Below are 19275 nucleotides of genomic sequence, written 5' to 3'. Positions count from 1 at the left end.
AGTACAATTTAAAGTGGCCTGAGCATGCCCCATTCGGAACCAACATTCAGAGCTACTTGAATTGTAACGAACTTCACAATTGCTACTTGAATACTGAGAAAGACTCGTCTGAAAACACCCCGTACGCAGCGTAATTGACTACTTTCACCAGCTACGTAAACTGCGCTAACCTATTCAACAGACCAGATATATTTCATCACCTCAGCAATCCACAGCCATATGGCGACGAAAGCCTGCTGCTCACCAACTATCATACCACAAAATCTTAGTGACAACCGCATCACAAAATCTTACATAATCATAAGTTGTGTACTCACAACAAGATATCAGTAGAGAACATCCACAAATATTTATAACACGCAATTTCAAGAAAATTTCAGGAACCAATTCACATTCTCCAACAACAATCTCATGTCGCTTTTCTCCGAGATGCTTTTGAACGTGTTGACCATGTCGTAAAAAGAAGCAGTCGTTTGCGTCAGCGTGAAATCCCCTAAAAGACATCATATTTATATAATGACAGGCGATTACGCTACTCACACGGTATAATTTATGCTAAATAGTAGGGTTACCACATTTTGGTAATCTGAAGAGAAAACTTTTTCAAAATTTTCATACTTACAATACTGCAGGAAAATCCTGAAAAATGGTAAAGTTTTCCCGACTTAGTGGTCGGTTGATTAAAAATAAAAGGTCAACTTTCCGGATCAACTCCCGAAACACCCAATTCTATCAGGTTTTCCGTTGGTTGACTAAAAAAAAACAAGTCCTTTCTCTGGCTCAAGTCCCGAAAAGCACGTCGGACCTGTTTTCCTAGCTCAGTCCAATTTCCATGTACATTTAACCAAAATTATCAAAAAAAAAGGACAAATTCTCAAAAAAGAGGATATTTAGGCGTCCTCCGAGGACACTTTCAAAAATGTAAAAAAAAGAGGACAAATCCTCTTAAAAGACGCGTATGGTAACCCTATAAATATTATTGCAGTAATACAATCTAAGCAAGGCTTGTTGACTGAATCCTGCATGAATGGGTCACAATATTGTTAACAAAATAATTACTTTCGTTCTTAGTAAACTGTTACGTTTTACTCACCAGCTGATGATCATTCAGCCGATTTAAGAGTTTGGTTTAGGGTCGTATGCCACTGTGTCCCTATCTTTAAACTAAATGCAGGCCTTATCTGCGATTTGAAATTCAACAGACTACAGTTTTGACACCAGTTCGCAATACAATCAATCATTAATGCAACATAATCTTCATCGCGACACGAACAATTGTCTCGCAGCTGTAATATAGTGATAACGTATGCCGACCGCTTCCTATTCTGGTTACTCATGACTAATTTGACCGAAGCCAGGAGCCTCCTAACCTGCGCATTCGCAGTATTTTGAGAGATTTCCTTGCTTGACTTCGTGGCATTTCAAGCAGCTGAGATCCTGCAGCACGTGAGCGACCGACTCCGATTGTAAGGTCTCGAGGAGGCGAGATTCGATCCACGCAATGTCGTAGTCCGCGCCGCAAGATTGGCAGCACCAAAATCTGTAGAACAAAAAGTAAAGGGCGAAATCAGTTAGCCGAGCACCATCGTAATTTGCAATCAAGATTATTGCGTGGCGTGGAACATAAAATTGACACTGCGGCTTACGAGATTTGCACGACTGTTGACTGTTTCTTTTTCGCCCCCTGTTACAATTTGAGATAAGATATCATAATGTTGAAGCATCCAGCTTCTTGATCGGTAATTCATGGATTTGATCCCCGGCCAGGTCAGATCAAAGACCTGATTAGTACCACTGTTACCAATGACTACCCCGCTTGGCGCTCAGAATTACCGGGATAGCCTAGAGGGGTGGTGCAAGACTTGGTAGAAAGCCTTACAAGGCTATATCTGCACCTTCCTTGTCCAGCGGCATATGCACATCAATGGTATGCTGTATGCATACGCGCAGATCGTGTGTAACTGTGCATGTATATCATTAGTCCGTTTATATGACGCAATAACGTCAAGGACAACCATATACAACGTCCTCCTGAGTCCCTAGCAAATATATCTGGAAATGGCCAGCAATGAAGTACTTTTACTCTTTCCGTTTTGCCAACCTGTACTCCTTGAGTCTCTATGTGTTTAGACTACTTCCACTTCTACTTGAGTTTTTTAGCATTTTGGATTTTGCGAAGTAGAAAGTAGTTTTTCAACAAGCTAAACTGAACCGAATATTAGCGTCAGAACGGTCATTACAAAAGGGCCAGGTTTCGCGTTTAAGGAGGGGATCTTGCGCTTCAAAAGCAGGAGGTTTCGACCCCCGAAGCCCTCCACATTATTGTCATTTTACATTAGTTGCATAGAAGATGCATCTTAAAAATCCGAAATTACCCAGATCCAATTCATTGAAGAGCTTGTTGGATGTGCAGTACTTCAATATACAATTGAATGGTATTTTAACGCTCGACGAGTGTCAGCCAAAAATATCCGGGTTCATTTCAATATGAATATACTATTCAATCGATTACTTGCTAAAATTATCCGGCACCTCGACCAAAACCACTTTCTGAAATAACTCACTCGAGTGCTTTTTGTACCTTCATTTTCCGCATTGATTCCAGGTATTTTTGACATACCTTGGAAATAGCTACAGGAACTTACACTTCTGTAATTGAGTAGTAATCATCTGCTCGGAGTACCAAGACCAACGGCGACTACATTGACGGTTTTACCAAAGCATTCACAATGTAACGGACAAGAAAGCTGGAAGTTAACGAACCGCCGACAATCATCAGAAACATTCAGTAATTCCGACAGCAAGCAATAATTGGTAGAACGCGACAACCTACATTTTATGCTGCGCGTTCTGCTTGTACTCCCGGCAGAGATCGAGGTCCCGGTAATGATTGCAAGTCGCGCAAATCACGTTAGGAATGACAAACGTCCCGGAAGGGTCTTTCCACTCTGCATCGTCCGAGAACTCCCCCACGCCTAGGAGACGGAGCAGGTTCCTTTTCAAATTGTGAACCTGAAATGATGACGAATAAATCTTGAGTTTGCGACGCAGAAGCTCAAAACCCGATTACTGTCATCAGTACGATGGGCTCGGGCGAAATTAGCCTAAAAGTGATTCAAAATCAGAGAGAGAGAGAGAGCACACTTGAGTATGTCTGCCTAGTTCTGGCCGTAGTTGGTACAATTGAATAGTATATTGATATTGAAATGAACCTGAATATTTTTGGCTTACGCTCATCAGGGGTAATCGTCAGCAACTAGGAGAGAATTGTGAAGAACATTATATCTACACAATCGTACACAATGGAGTATCTTTGTGACTAACTCAAATGGATTATCGACAATATAGATAGGTACAATTTACGAAAACAAATTCAGTAACGCAGTGAAGACGGTGCAAACATACCCCAAAACTACTTTGAACTTCACAGATTTCAAAGCGCAAAAAGCATCTGGTTTTGCTGAAAAAACTGTCGAGCAAAAGTGGAACTGACAGGATATTCATATTAAAATAAACCCGATTATGTTCGGCTGACACTCGTCAGGGGTAATCGTCAGCAACTAGTAGAGAATTAAAAAGACCATTATACATTAACATTCGAATAGTATGTTCATATTGAAATGAACCCGAATATTTTCGGTGACACTCATTAGGGGTAATCGTCAGCATCTAGTAGAGAATTGGAAAGAACATTGTTTATCAACAATTGTATCACAAAATATGACGTCGTCAGCATGAAATTTCAAATGAGAGAGAGTTCAATGTACTATTTTCAGGTGGTACACGAGCTCCTCTTGTTGACAGAGTTTGGGTGGGTCGACTCAAAGGCACACAAATGATATACGATGTTCTCCAAATTCTCCACTAGATGCTGACGATTACCCCTGACGAGTGTCAGCCGAAAATATTCGGGTTCATTTCAATATGAATATACTATTCAATTGTATATTGAAGTTCTGTACCTCCAAGAAGCTCTACATTAACATTAGTGTCACCAAATATGACGTTACCGGCATAAAATTTTCGAATAATCGGCGCAGAGAGATCGTTTAGGCTCAATGTACTGTATTTAGATGGAACTTCTTCTGTTTGAACTAAAAAAGTGCAAGTATGCAAAACCTATCAAAGTACACAGAAAACGCTATTTGCCACCGACCGTCTTCGAACCTAAAGTACTGCTTTGAAAAAAAAATTGTGAATCCGCCTTTGACACACAAGGACTTAGTGGGGTGCTGCATGCGATTCATGCATTCAAAAACATGGCATCAGCGACACCAACCTGCTCGGCGATGTGACCGTCGGCTGACAGCACGTGACAGACGGCTTTCGCGAATTCCAACGTCGGGTTCCTCAAAATCGCGCGGCTGCCGGGCAGCTCGGGAAACATTCGAAGGCGGATTTCCGGAACCGACGAAACGCGGGTCGACATTTTCTCCACCATTCTGAAGAAAGCGCACCGTCAGCCAGACCGGAAATGAATCGCTTGGATAACCGGCAGAACCAAACAAAGTCCGTTATCGCTGAACAGTTGAACAGATGTGAGATCACATTAATTTACCGCTGATTCTCTACTAGTTGCTGACCAAGACCAGCCGAAAATATTCGTCTTCATTTCAATATGAATATATTATTCAATAGTATGTAGGAGATTTGATTGTGGATACCGTAATACTTTGTGCTCAAAATTTCAATCGCGACTCAACAGACCCGACTGGAGTCCAACCAATCATGGCATCATATCAGTGATATTGACCGGAAACGTTCAAATATGTATTATAGTAGGCTATTTCACAAAACTGATGCCAGCAACGGTTGCCGGAGAACCCGGACCTTGGAGAACCCGGCCCCCGGAGAACCCGGCCCTCGGAGAACCCGGCCCTCGATGAACTCGGCCCTCGGTGAATTCCGCTCTCGGGAAATTTTGAAATTAAGTGTATTAACAAGTATTAATATGAATTAATAAACTAATAATGTTATTATCAACTGATTTGTCGGTCTTGTAAGGAGGTCAGAGCATGCGTAGGTCACGCAGTCACGGCGTGATCAGATCACGTGATCACTATTGCGTGGTCAGCTTATTGTTGAATTGACTTGGTGAGGGGCGGACGTGCGACGCTCGACATCCTCGTATCTGTTCATGACATCGCATTGGGTCTTATCGCATTGTATATTGTGTGTGACTTGTTCAGATGAAAAATATATCCCAACGATTGTTATTGCTCACATATCAACCACGCGTGGTCTGCTCGTTATTGCAACTGTAGGTTGAGGTGGGGTAGGGTAGGGGGGAGGGAGACATTAGGGTTCGGGGAGTGGGACATTGGGTTCGGGTAGGATACTAGGGTTGGGGGAGGTGGGATATTAGGGTTGGTGGAGGTGGGATGTTAGGGTTAGGATATTAGGGTTGCCTGAGGTAGGATATTAGGGTTGGGGGAGGGGGGATATTAGGGTTGGTGGAGGTGGGATATCAGGGTTGCCGGAGGTGGGATATTAGGGTTAGGGTTAGGATATTAGGGTTGCCGGTGAATACAAAATTTCCCGAGGGCCGGGTTCACATTTAATGCATTTTTAATTCAAAATTGTTCGAGGGCCTCATTCACCGCGGTCCAGAGTAGTCGAAAAACACCATGAATACCACAACAAGTAGACCACGCGTGTTTGATATACAAAATTTCCCGAGGGCCGAGTTCGTCGAGGGCCGGGTTCTCCGAGGTCCGGGTTCTCCGAGGGCCGGGTTCTCCGAGGGCCGAGTTTGTAAGGCCGGGTTCTCCAAGGTCCGGGTTCTCTGGTAATCCCAGCAACAAGTCTTCCAACATAATTTTGTTTAAAATTTTTGGAAACAAAATATTTTAGAGCGCTTTGTGACCATTGAGGGTCGATCATTACTTGACAGAAATGTCGTACCATGATCATTCGTAGCTTCATGCAAAATTTTTTCCAACGGTGAGTAAAGGCCAACCAAAGCATCAACGGTTGAAACAAAGTATTGAAACTATGCAGTGAAGGCTTACATTACATTTTCATCATTCGAAAAATGGTCTTGCAATACTCAACTCGAATTATTACAATTGATACTCGGACTCGAGGTGACGAAATGTGCTCAGAAGTTGAATATTTATTTTCGCGGCCACAATAAGGATATTAAATCTTAAAGTGACTGCTTCGCTTGCAATATAAAGAAAATAACAAAAGCGAGCGTTTGTCCGACTCGGGCTTGCAACGAATCGAGACTCGAGTCACTTTATGTATCGACTTGATTTGTACTCGAGTCATGGCGCACGAGTCCATCAAGTCACGTGTATCAGGACAGTTACCTGAAAAACAGGACCAGAAACTGTCATTTATCTGTTTGTATAAACATGTAAGAGTGAGAAAAATGACCGAATATTATAAATGCTAGGCGTTCGATATCACCCAAGATATTCAAAAAAGTGTGTTGAACTTGACTTGAACCCAATAATGAACAGTGAACACTATGACTTGGACTCGTTCTCGAGTCTTAACATTATGACTTGCTCCCAGACTGAGACTCGGACTTGACTCAGTAGCGAGTTGAAAATGACTCGACTTGATTCAGGTCTTGACTGTTAAAGTAAAATCGACTTGCGCATCGGAACCTTGTGACTTGGTTACAACTCTACTCGTCACCACGACGGTCGAACATACTACAAGCGTGCCATAGAAAACAAAGCACCAATCCAATTACTTGAACAATCTCTGAGACATGTCTCCCGATACCATGGCCTTTGCGCTGGCTACGACGTGTTCCGTAACAGATGGGTCGTGTGGCACGTTTTTATCGTTCTCCTCTTGGGACTGGGTATCGCCGCGTCGTGCCATTGGGGTTTGACCGGGCAGGTATTTTTGACGTTCTTTCTTCGTCTGTTCGTGAATAGACACGATGTAACCTGAAATAGGTTCAAAAAAATGAAGTGAGGTGGTTGATTGCACAATCTTTTCTTAAAAAGTAGACACTTTGTATGTTTTTGGGCTTCAGACATGAAGTAGTTTGGCCTGAAAAAACTTTTTGCCTTCGAAACCGCCAAATTTTTACATGAAGGAACTTTATTTTAACGAAATCTGGGCATGCGAAGAACTCCAGTAGTCACATCACGCATTACGGTAGAAATAATTAAAATTTGTTGTACTACAACGAAAGGTACCTTCCTACATTCTTGGGTAGAAAGTGTCTGTCCTTACTAAGTAGCTTGCCAAGAATGGAGAAAAACCGTTCAACAGCAGCAGTTGCTGGCTGGCAACACAGAAGTTGTGCCTACACTGCTGGTGACACATGTGTTGCTGTATTCCGACAATGTTGTCTACCTCACAATTTTTCATCGTGCGCTTCTTGTTATAAGAACCAATGCCCACGCAGTCTTGCTTCAGTTAGGGTATTGCGGTACGTTGAGCATAACGCCGTGTCAACCTATTTCTTTCATTTTACCGGTTATGATTCACAATAAGCAGACAATGGGTCGTCTGCAACGATAGGCCTATAAAGTAGGCTACAAGCTGTAAAATCGCAAATGATACGTTCACCGACAGGTCAAAACATCCACGATACAAATGAAGTGCAGGTTGCAAAAAGAATTGGACTTTGTAAGCAATTTTGACGATTTTTTGACCAATGCTACAATTTTGAAACATCTTGGAAATCACTACTTGTACCCAAAGTAGAAACTTTGGACAAGCCTATTCGATACTACGAAGTAATTTATTGCAGAAATGAGCGGCAATAACCACAATGAATCACACCGATCTCACCTCCTATCACAACGCCGAACGTGTCCTTGATACTGTAGTCTTGCGGTAAGTATCTGGACAACGCAAAGCTCAATTCCACCGGGGTCGCTTTGGCTTCGTCCGATTCCGACTCGTTCACGCTTTCGCTCACAATGCTCTCATCGAATCGAATTGATTTATCGAGGAGACCGTGCGGCGTTTGCTTTTTGGGGGTGCGTGCCGAAAGGCTTGGCGTGGACTCTAAAATCGGTGATTCGTGAACAATATTGTAATCGGCTTTTCGAGTGTCCGGCATAAATGATGAGTCGCGATATATAATAGCGAGAAAAGTGAGAGAAATGCATGGATATCGGATGTCTGTAGAAGATTTTAAATTGATAATAATAATTGAGACTTTTAAAGTAAAATAAGAGAAATACGCAGATAGTGGGTCTCCAGAGTATTACATATTACAATATCCGAAACACAGGAAAAATTTGAAAATATCAAGTTAGTATCGTTCATTCGACCACAACTGAAATATTACATTATATGCGTAATTTCAATGTTGAAAAAGCCTAAAATTTATACAACGTAGATGTAAGTTCAAGACTTAATTAACAGTGTAAAAGTGAAGTTTTATTGAATAGTTATATTACCGTTGATGGAACTGTCCGCCTCATCTTCGTCTGGCATTTTACCTCTTATACCGCCGAAATTGTTGTGGTCCAACCATAGGAGATATTCCCAAACCTGATAATAGTTTAAAATTTCGTTACATCATTGCTAATCAGCCTCGTTATCATTTTCAACAGGACAGGTCGATTATATTATATTATATTACTGGCCCATATGCGTCGAAACTGATATTTTAGTTGTCACATCCCCAGTGTTGCGGCCAGACTAATCAAATTTTTGGTTGGCCATGCAACTTCACAATCTGGGCAATCAATTTTTGATAATATTACTAATTTCTAAAATTACCTCGGGGGCCACGCAAAACCTTCTCGCGGGCCACGGGTTGGCAGGCCCTGATATATAGCATAGGAAAGTAATGAATTCAATGTTAGGCCTACTCAGTGTGGGGCGTTGCAGAGATAGAGTTTTAATTAGCACAAGGCAATATGTATAATTTTCTTTGCGCAAATGCATGCAAAGGAAAGTACAAGAGAATATTGACCACAAGAATACCAATAAAGAGTATTGATACAAAAGGCGCGAAATAGAAGTCATCCATAAGCAATCAAATCAAGGCAGTATAAAGTAGCCTACTTAACCCAACATTGTAAGCCTGACGCTAAACACCAGCAATACGTACGCTGACAATCTGGAAGTCGATGGACTGGTACAGATCCTTTGTCGTAATGGAAGTCACGATGTAGCTGATATATGAAATGGCGTCGGATATGGATTTCTTTTTCGTTGACACGATCAAACGTCCGAAATCGGCATAAACGATTCCTGATCCAAGCCTCTTGAATTCGGCGATCAACTGGAAGAAGTGTTTCAAAAGTCGTAGATTGTATGCAGGTCAAACTATCAAAACTATAATTCTCGTTGATACTACGACTCTGACTCATAATGGAAAGAGGACTATAATTTTGGTTTTCTTCTGTCACTAATCGAATTTCATCAATGCAAATGATACTTGATTCACATTACAGTTATCGAATAATCGTGCCCCCCAGATCTCATTGTAACGAGTATAAATACTTGGAATAAAAATGTCGCTGACAGCTTACCTGCAAGAATAACTTCTTCATCATGTTATGCAGGGTTTTATGGAGCGCCGGGTCGAAAAGCAGCGACGACCTGTTTCCGAGCCAGCGGTAAAAGTGGACCAGCTGACAATCGGCGAGGTGGTGCCCGCTGACGGACACGTCTCTGACCCAGTTTTGCACCATGCTTTTCAGAATCCTGGCGGAAACAATAGACAAAAAATGACGCGACTTCGAAAACTTCGAGGGCTGCCAAAATTTCTCCGAAAAAAATTCGAGAATAGAGGCCATGTATCATTCAGAGGTGGTATGTAATATAGTACTTTCACTTTTTCAGAATGCTGGATTAGATTTTGCCTACCTGCATTACTTAATCGTTGTTTCAGTCTAATCTCGCTTTTACTGACTTTACTGAATATATTTTCGACTTCCACCTGAAGTAATTTGCTCCTACTTGTAATAGGAGTAGAAATCCACGGGGTTAATTCTAACTGAATAAAAACACTAACTACTCTGACCATTTCAGGTTTTAATGTCGAGCCCGGTACAGTTATTGCACTTTTGATGTCCAGGGCAAATTTTGCAGGGTAATTTGTTCGATATGCCGCTGAAATAACAAAACCTCTCAGCCGCAAAACGAGTCACGCTCTCACCGAAACGTGGTAGAGCACAGGACAGTGTCGTCGTAGCTGGCGAGAGAGTTCACCACCATATTCTGTCCCGTTATCAGCTCTGCCAACGAAGCTTGTTGGACCGCGTCGAACGTAACTCCCGCGCCGTCGGCCCCTGATGAAAATTTCAGTCGGTTAAAGTAAAATTTTATAAAATATATTTTTTTTAAATTTCACCATCAATGTCATGGACATGATGTGATTTCACGATTGTGTTCACGGCCAGCGCTGATATTTGCAGCTCTATGCAGACGCTCGGATATCCACCCTTTGTGTTCACTTCCACCGATCCCAAGCTCCTGTTGTCCGTGCCTGTAACAATGTACACGCGTCAAATCAAAGACAGTGCCAAAAACTGAAGGCAAAAACTTGTGAGGCACATGCACTGTCGAATCAAAGACATTTCTGAATACCTCCTACTACATTGAAGCGGCATCGTGCTCTAAATATGATGTGGTCTCTAGATAAGTTTAAGGTACTGCTACCACAATGTTTTTCACACCTTCAACTTCAATTTGAGAACAAACCATCTTTAGAGCAAAGTGCCTCGTTAACTACGCAGAATTGATTTGCTAGTCAGCGGTCAGTATTACCCGACCACAATTTGACACGTCTGTTCCGCTCAGAGACACATACCACTTGATTTTCATCACGTGTCCTCTTTGTGTTATCTTCTGTTACTTTAATGTAGGCTACATATTCTTGGCCAAGATAAGTGTTCAATAGCTAATAATGTATTACAGATCAATTTATCTTGCGTAGTGTGTGCAAGGGACAAACAGCTTGTGAAATGATATGACGCCTATTCAGTAACTACAGGAAAATTATTGGATTTTGATTGCGTCAAGCAATATCTACTCGATATTTAGATTTTCAGATTCATCTCCTCAATAGAAGAGTACCTCATAACCAGGCCGTGTTATTTTTGGCATTTCAGGAGCCAGATGCCAAAACTGCCAAAAATAAAAATTTGAAAATGCCAAAAATAAGCAATTTTTGGCATATGCCAAAAATAACACGGCCTGCCAAATAGTGTATTTCGTTCATGGTGTTGTGTTAACAGGACCGCGTTACAAGCGAGAAGAGCGTTTGTGAAAGGCAGGTTTCTTAATCTGGGTCCAGCCCACCCATTAGGGGTGAAAGCATGGTGTCCTAAATGGTGTGGGTACAGCGAGATTGAACGGCTGACTGCATTTGGTTTACGTCATACTTTCCATTTGTCAAAAGGCAATTTTACGACCATTTTTGACCGGCTTGTCGAGCGCTAAATTTGATAAAACGGGTATCAATGAGAAGCTGCCGCAGTACTGATTATTAAAATATAAGTTATATTCTGCTCATGGAACTGAACCCCCAAAATCAACCACGATTTTTGCATTGTGATCGAGTTGAACATTGTGACGCAACAAACTGTCTGTCTATTTCTGAGCTGCATAGTCTCGTTTTGCCAGACAGTCTTGTTGCGTCCTTCCCAGGACTCTTCCATGCGAGTTGGTAATATTAAAGCCACCTGAAGTGACAAAAGTCCTCCGAAAATATATCGGTAGACTGAAGGAGAAATGATAGTCGGGCTACTAAATAGAATGTGTTGAGAGACAACACCGGAAACTCCTGGGAAAGGATCTGGATGAAAATTCTTTCCGCGATGAGATCGATGGCACTGGCGAAGTGATCTCTTTTCATGATGCATGGAAGCCGGTTCGGCCCTCCAAAGATTTTGAAGCTCTGAAAACCTTTTGTGGATGACTGGCAACATTCTTTCCCTCAACGGCTACTGTTGAAGCCGATATTTCCCAGACTCACTGGGCGAGAAATGAATTTATGAGAAACTAAGCTGACCTGAGTTTGGAAGCACTGTTACAGTGCAAACGATTTAAGTCTATTCGACAGCTGTAACAATCAGCTGTTGAGCGTGTTTGTTAGGCTTTTCTTTCTTTCTTTTTTTGCTTATTGGCACCGATTCCGATGGATACTGCACATTTTGTGGTTTCGTTTGATATTATTAACCTATGTAATCGTTAGGTTTTTTCTTCTTCTTATTGTTTGTTGGCACTGACTATACGTGGATGCTGCACATTTTGTGGTGTCTTTTGACAAACTAGCCCAAATAAAGCGTTTTTGTGACTAATTCGAGGCTGAAACTATCTATTTAGATGACGATGCCAAAACTGCCAAAAATAAAAATCGAAAAATGCCAAAAATAAGTTATTTTTGGCAGTTTTGGTATATGCCAAAAATAACACGGCCTGCTCATAACCCACCAGTTCACACTGCAAAGTATACAGAAGAAACAAGCAATAAATTCACTCACGAGATCGGTTCGCAAACGCTTCTTTTCCGCCCAAGTCTGGTTCATCCGACGAAGAGCACCACAAGAGATGGTTATGTCTGTGGAGATACCTGAATATTTTGAAGAGCCATATTTAGGAGGTGTACACTGCAGGGCAGGCGGCACGGAATACCTTGCAAAAGTCAAGTCGCTGACAAACATGGTGGGATCCTTGGGCAAATTCCCGACGGGGATGCCGAAATAGCGGCTGTATTCCAGCAGTTCCGACAGCATGGCGTTGGAATTGAGCAGCTGCTGAATCATTCTCCGAGCCCCGATCTGAAATAGTGAAAGTTACATCAGCTCCGTACGTACGTACGGAATTTGCACATTAGTGTTGATGTGTTGCAAAAACATGCTCATGCGACAATTTCCAAGCGTACACTTGGTCGAATGGTCAGCATTGGAGTCAAAATCTCTCTTGTTACATGTTCATCTCCTTTCTAGCTCTTATTCATGTCTGATGTTCACTTTATTTTCTCTCCAGTTACTGTGTACAACTTTCAATTATTACAATGGATCACATATTGCGATAACTGCACTTATTTTTATATATTTATGTTTCTTCTCCCTTTTGCCACATATAGTAAGCAGACTATCCACAGTAAAAATGAATACACCGTGCTACTCCACAGCTTTGGTGGTGAAGAATAATAAGACTCATGGGACATATCGTCATCAGCAATCAAATTGTCTGCCTGTATGCTTCAAAGCATGTGGCTACAATTAATGCAATGCGAATTTCATGGTCTGAAATAGCGGTTTTACTTATGAATCCTCAAGTGTGCCGATGATGAGTTTGAATGTACACGTGTGGATAAATGTAAACCACAGACTACTCATAAAAAGCTCACCTTCTGCCATTCCAAGACCGCGTATAAATTGCCAGGGTCTTTCCTGTACACGGACACCAACGGAAAATCCCTCATGATGGGAATAAGTTCGGAGAGTTTGGCGCCGGAAATTGTAGACTTGTAAGCGATCATCGTCGGCCCGTGACGTTCGTTTTTGTAGGCGGCCAGGTGGCGCTGGATCAGATGCGTTCAAAGGTAATCACCGTTTGTAATTAAGAGGTATAAGTGCTTCAAAAAAGCAGTAGTACTACACGAGTAGAATTTTACTCCACCGTTTTCAGGGTTGCAATGACTCGAGTCACGATTTTCTGATGACTCGACTTGACTCGAGTCGTTTTATCAAAATACGGAAATGACTCGACTTGACTTGAGTCATTCTGTGTAGACTCGACTTGGACACGAGTCATTGCGCATGACTCGAACCAAGTCATATGACTCGAGACTCAGACAGCGAAGGCCGACATTTCATTGTAATTTCGAAGAATAGTAAAGTAACCACACTATTGGGTTTTCGTCTATTGGTACCGGTACTTGAAAATGCAACCAGAAACTGCTTAAAAGCTAGGAAAATAAGTATATTATAAATGCGAACCATTCGATATCACCAAATAGAGTTATAAAAAGTGGGTTTAACAAGACTTCAACCGGAAACTGAGCAGGCAACACAAAGACTTGGACTCGGACTCGAGTCATAATACCATGACTCGGACTTGACCCTCTGATCGTTGACTTGGACTCGGTGCTGAATTTAAAATGACTCGACTTGACTCGAGTCAAAACTATAAAATTGCCTTTGACTTATGACTCGGAGCCTAGTGACCCGGTTACAACCCTGCTCCTCGCCAACAAGGTGTTACAAAATGAATTTGCATTATTATCGAAGGATTTGAAATTCACTAACGGAATATTCACCTGAACCGCAGAGTACATGTGGCCCGGGTCTTTTTCCGCCCGGATTTCGAACGTGAAATGGTCCGGTGGCAATCCCGCGGGGTCTGCCCCGCCGTTCAACATGGCGGCGTATTCGTTTCTGTGGCAAGATATGCAAGCATTAAGTTCCAAACTGCTCGCATAACGCATAAATATAACTGCTGCCTAATTTCACTGCCTTGCAGCTTATATTGATGGGTTACATAAGAAAAGGGTCTAGTGCAGTGCTCTTCAACCGGGGTTGTCGTACACCCTAGGGTGTACCAGTATTTGCAAAGGGTGTACCACTCGGATGGGGTGTACAGGGGTGTACCAGAACCGAATTACAATGAGCCGATGGCTAGCTATCACAAAGACAGGTTTATGGGTCAGTACAGGTTGACGCACAGGTTAATGAGCAATACGGTACGATGTTATCTCAAGTGTAATACTGTACACCGCTTGATTGTGATGTCATAAGCAAATATTTCTCCTATTCATTTAGCCGTCGGCAATGGACCAATGGTTCCGTTTGGTGTTGGAAAGTATGCAGTTAACAAACATGTGTTCAGCTAGTCATTTGTCTTTTAGTGATTTTTGAGGAAACCGCCACGATAGCTCAGGCTTCTTGAATCAGTACTTCCTACCCTACGTTAATAAATACCGCAATGCACATAAATGAAGTGACGTAGCCAGCCAGGGTCGAAACAGCTGCCATGTTGAAATCGAAACCGTTTTGTTTTAAAATGCCGATTTTATGTCCAATATTTCGCCATACATTTGCAATTTAGTATTTTGTTATTAGTGATGCAAATTAGCGACAATAGACTGTGTGTAGCGGCATACGATCTGAGGTTACTGACATCTCTTGCAGCCCATGTGCTACTATCGACTGTGTGTGGTGTGGGGCAGGCCTGATACGCAGTAGGCTGGTGCGCCTGCTATCATCGCTGATCTGAATTACCGCTTCTGCAGCAGTAGCTTTACCTATACTCTCTCCCCAAGACTGTTACATTTAGGTTGATTATCGTTCGTAATGTCATGCTGTTTTGGGGCTGACACGAAATAAATTCCAATTTGCGTGGCGGGCGGCCTAACTGGCTGCGAATAGACTCTGTGACCAAATACTATTTTATTCAAATCCAAGTTTTTTGACGGCAACAACTCCACTTCTACTGGTTGGAATGGAACCAAATTTGAAGAACATCATTTTTATAGACAACCTAATACTTTCATGGTGTGAACAGAAAAATTTCACATTTTCCGTTATTTATTTTTATATTATAAATAGAAACTTTCTTCTTCCGTAGCCATGCGGCTACTGGTTGGAATTGAACCAAATTTGGTGTGTAGGCTTAAGTTAGCTAACCTAACAATTTTATCAAGTAGCCAGTACGATTTGAGGAAAAAGTCATTTTTGAAGACCCCTAATGAACAGGGGTGTACGAGTTTTGAGCAAACGTTAAAAGGGTGTACCACGTCGAAAAAGGTTGAAGAGCACTGGTCTGAGTGGTCTAGTGTACCTTTTATCCTCACCGAAAAGTGTTCCCCATGAATATCTCTAAATTTAGACTGTTCAACATGATCATCGACTGTTCTCAATGAAACCCGATATATAAACATATGCGTTGGGGCCTGGGGGTTAAGGCTATGAATGCTCCTACAATACCCTAATCCCCAATCATAAACTAATTACTAGGGCGATTTTTTCAACCTAAAAAACGGACGATTGCGACCTAAAAAATCAAAATATTGACATTTATTTACAAAAAAAATCATAATTTTGACCAAATTTCGACCTAGTGTATGCAAATTAGGTGTTTTCCCATAATAACGCTCGAATTGTACTACTTATCTTCATTTCTGGTAGGAATTGTCTGTCCTTACGTAATAGTTTGGACTGAAAAAACTTTTTTGACTGCAAAACTGACAAATTTTTACGTGAACAAACTTCACTTTAGCAACATCTGGCCCTATGAGGAATTCCGGCAGTTATATCATGTATTATGGAAGAAACCATAAATGTTAGCGTGTTCAAGGGGAGCCCATTAATGATGGTGATGGGGAACACATTTTGTTTTGGATAAGAAATTTCACCAAATTTAACTAAATTACGAGCAGTAGGAGCGAAGTAATTACAAATTGAAATTTCAATCGTTTTATAAACGGCAGCAAATTCCAAACGGAAAAAACTTTTGACCAAATCGTACTGTCGACATGAAATGCAAAGCCACTCACTTGTACAAAGACTGCATGTTGGGCATGGAGTTGGTGCGAACGGTATCGACGACAAACACGAAACATTTTTGAGCGGCCGGGAAGAACAAGCCCATCATCTGCTTTGCACCTACCAAAGCAAAACACGGTTATATCCTATTAATATACCCAATCACGGTATTAATCGATAAGTCACCTGATATGTGGTGATACAGGTAGAGGTGTTTGATGGAATTGGTATCGAGGTATTTTACGTATTTTGAGGTTTCTTTCGATTCGATTTGATCCAGTTCGAATGTGTCTGTGTCGATACCGTGGAGTTTTCTGGCCTCCTGTAATGCAGAATACGTAAAGCTACAAGGCATAGACGGAAAAAAATGCAGCAACAATGCAGTTTCACAGGCCAGGAACGCAGATACGCAATAGAAAAATGTCAACTCAAGTACGTGTTGGCAAACCGCGTTATACAGGAGTAATCTCAGTCTCATTCCACTTGACCAGTGTGACAAAAAAACGAAATAACGCAAAAAAAAATTACTTGGCGTTTCACTCCGCAGACATGGCCGAGCTCCATCAGAACCCGAAACTCCAACGGCGTTTGCAGCTCATAGACCCCTTCGATGTGTGAGCCAGAGAGTTCAAGTTTGATGGCATGCCTGTGCTTGATGTATTCCGTCTCCGGTAAGCGGTATTCGTACAAATTCAGCACCGGCGCAGATCTACAGAAATGGAAGACATTGTTGCACACAAAACTTTTCATAATTCACACCAGCCGGGTTGCGATGCACATATTTTTATATGGCGAAAATATTAAATTGAGGAGGGTATAAAATCCCACATCAAATGCGACTCGCGTCCAAACAGGGAGTATCATAATAGCAAGGCATTAAAGATGACGGGTGTCTTACTAACAAGTGAGATCATAGCAAGGCATTGTGAATAACTCCAAACAGAACCCTAATGTGACCTTACCCCTACCCCTAACACAAGCTAACCCGATTATTTTGAATGACTGCCTATTTTTATTTTGAAAGTCTTTCTAATATTACTCGTTCTTTTGACACTCTATTTTTCCATGGATGCAATCAAAGTATACGAAAATATATACAATCAGGGTTGTAACCAAGTAACAAGTCAATCTCACTTTTATAGTTCTGACACGACTCAAGTCATTTGCAATTCACCACCGAGTCAAGTCTGAGTCCAAGTCAGTGAGCAGACGGTCGAGTCTGAGTCATGCTATTATGACTCGAGTCCGAGTCCAAGTCATTGTGTTGACTGCTCAGTTTCCAGTTGAATTCTAGTCAAACCCACTTTTTATAACTCTGTTTGGTGATATCGAATGGTTCGCATTCATAATATACTAGTTTTCCACGCCTTTAGTAGTTACTGGACGCATTTTCAAGCACCAGTACCAATAGACGAAATCCCAATTGTGTGGTTACTTTACTATTCTTCGAAATTACAATATCGGTCTGTGTCGGTGTCCGAGTCTCGAGTCATATGACTTGGTTTGACTCATGCGCAATGACTCGAGTCCAGGTCGAGCCAATTTAAGTCGATTTGAGTCATTTCCGTTTTCTGAGAAAATGACTCGAGTCAAGTCGAGTCATCATAAAATCGTGACTCGAATCGAGTCATTACAACCCTGCATACAATCAATCCAAAAATCATCTAGAAAAGAGATGTACCTCGGAAGTGCCCTTTTCACTTTCCTCCAAGTGTCGCTTGTTCCCTCTTTGACGGTGCTCTGATTAACGTAGAAAATTCTCGGCACGTTGACCTGTCGCATTAAGTCATTAAAATGACTTGTAAATCTCCATATAAGAAATCAATATATATTTACCCGCAGGGTATGCAGCTCGTTTCCGATGAGGGCGAAAACTCGATACTGCCCCGGTTGATTTGTGGCGGCGACTTGTACCACTTGCCACGAGGAGCCAAGGACGGTCTTGGCGTGCTGCCTCATGAATCCCGTCAAGCCTAATTTATAAAGGGTGTTATCATAAATTGATTTTTTCGAACCATCGTTTTTACGAAAACATAAAGATAAGCTTGACATGGCTCTTTCTTGAAACCAGAAGCAATAAGTCAGCATTGCTTTTACAAGTACCACTAATTAGGTCATAGACACAACAAATGTTGCGGAAAATTCCTACCAACAAGTTTCTGCCGTAATTACCGCAATACAGCGCCATCTACTGTGAATCGCAAATTACCGAAATTTGTTATTTTTGGAAGATAAAAGTTTTAAAAAGCAGTTTTTCTTGTTGGGATATTTCAGCAGACTTCTTATTTTATTCAATTTCAGATTAATTCAATTGAATTCAAAATTCTAAATTCGGCATAGCTGATTTATTTAGCCTTAATACGGAACACAACACCAAACCAGACCCGATCACATACGCAAAACCTACCTGGGCCGGCGGGGACCTGATTGAACTTCCCGAAATTGCCGCTGTCTTCGAGTTTTGCCTGAAGCCTCCGCTGTTTCGCCTGATACTCCCATTTCTTCTTGTGGTAGGCGATCCACTCGTGTTTTTGAGCCCTCGTGCCTTTGTAAAGGTACTCGTTTGGAGGCGGCGTGCCCAGAGCTTCCTTCCACGTCCTGGTCAAATCCTGCAATGCCCAAAACTCGGTGAAAAATTTTCGAAGCGTATCGTGGGCGAGATTTGTGTACCTCTGTTTCTTTCGCGACTTTTCTTCGTTTTGAGACGACAGACGGAAGCGTTTCCAATTTCTTCTTTCTTGGCCCGGTGTCTTCAATATCCATCGCTGAACGATAAGTAAATAGGCATGCAACCTTTTTAACAGGCTGGTCCAGATATAGTAACGGCTGTCTGACATTTGAGCAT

The 19275-nt window shown here is 41.8% G+C and overlaps 1 protein-coding gene across 2 annotated transcripts in view; it reads right to left on the bottom strand.

Annotated features, from left to right (window-relative positions):
• Positions 1 to 290: 290 nt before the first annotated feature.
• Positions 291 to 19275, bottom strand: part of LOC145451835 (DNA polymerase epsilon catalytic subunit A-like) — a 39876-nt gene continuing 20891 nt past the window's right edge. The window contains exons 25-46 of one of the 2 annotated variants that reach the window (XM_080330062.1): positions 19101 to 19195; positions 18838 to 19039; positions 18267 to 18403; positions 18112 to 18203; positions 16959 to 17139; positions 16617 to 16752; positions 16442 to 16550; positions 14207 to 14324; positions 13295 to 13468; positions 12574 to 12719; positions 12423 to 12511; positions 10289 to 10423; positions 10094 to 10226; positions 9465 to 9639; positions 9041 to 9214; positions 8382 to 8475; positions 7765 to 7983; positions 6707 to 6908; positions 4280 to 4442; positions 2834 to 3012; positions 1371 to 1540; positions 291 to 493 (exon numbers count right to left, since the gene is read on the bottom strand). In XM_080330062.1, coding sequence (XP_080186188.1) covers positions 366 to 493; positions 1371 to 1540; positions 2834 to 3012; positions 4280 to 4442; positions 6707 to 6908; positions 7765 to 7983; positions 8382 to 8475; positions 9041 to 9214; positions 9465 to 9639; positions 10094 to 10226; positions 10289 to 10423; positions 12423 to 12511; positions 12574 to 12719; positions 13295 to 13468; positions 14207 to 14324; positions 16442 to 16550; positions 16617 to 16752; positions 16959 to 17139; positions 18112 to 18203; positions 18267 to 18403; positions 18838 to 19039; positions 19101 to 19195 — 3251 coding nt within the window. In that variant the 3' untranslated portion in view covers positions 291 to 365. Of the gene's footprint in view, positions 494 to 1370; positions 1541 to 2833; positions 3013 to 4279; positions 4443 to 6100; positions 6315 to 6706; positions 6909 to 7764; positions 7984 to 8381; positions 8476 to 9040; positions 9215 to 9464; positions 9640 to 10093; positions 10227 to 10288; positions 10424 to 12422; positions 12512 to 12573; positions 12720 to 13294; positions 13469 to 14206; positions 14325 to 16441; positions 16551 to 16616; positions 16753 to 16958; positions 17140 to 18111; positions 18204 to 18266; positions 18404 to 18837; positions 19040 to 19100; positions 19196 to 19275 lie in introns of those variants that run through there. The other variant, XM_080330063.1, reaches the window with a different exon arrangement.

This window comes from Botryllus schlosseri, chromosome 12 (assembly GCF_051294905.1).
Source record: "Botryllus schlosseri isolate E-star chromosome 12, Bs_hap1, whole genome shotgun sequence".
Lineage (NCBI taxonomy): Eukaryota > Metazoa > Chordata > Ascidiacea > Stolidobranchia > Styelidae > Botryllus > Botryllus schlosseri.
The sequence above is the reverse complement of the archived record's forward strand: the minus strand, read 5'-3'. Positions and strand labels throughout refer to the sequence as shown.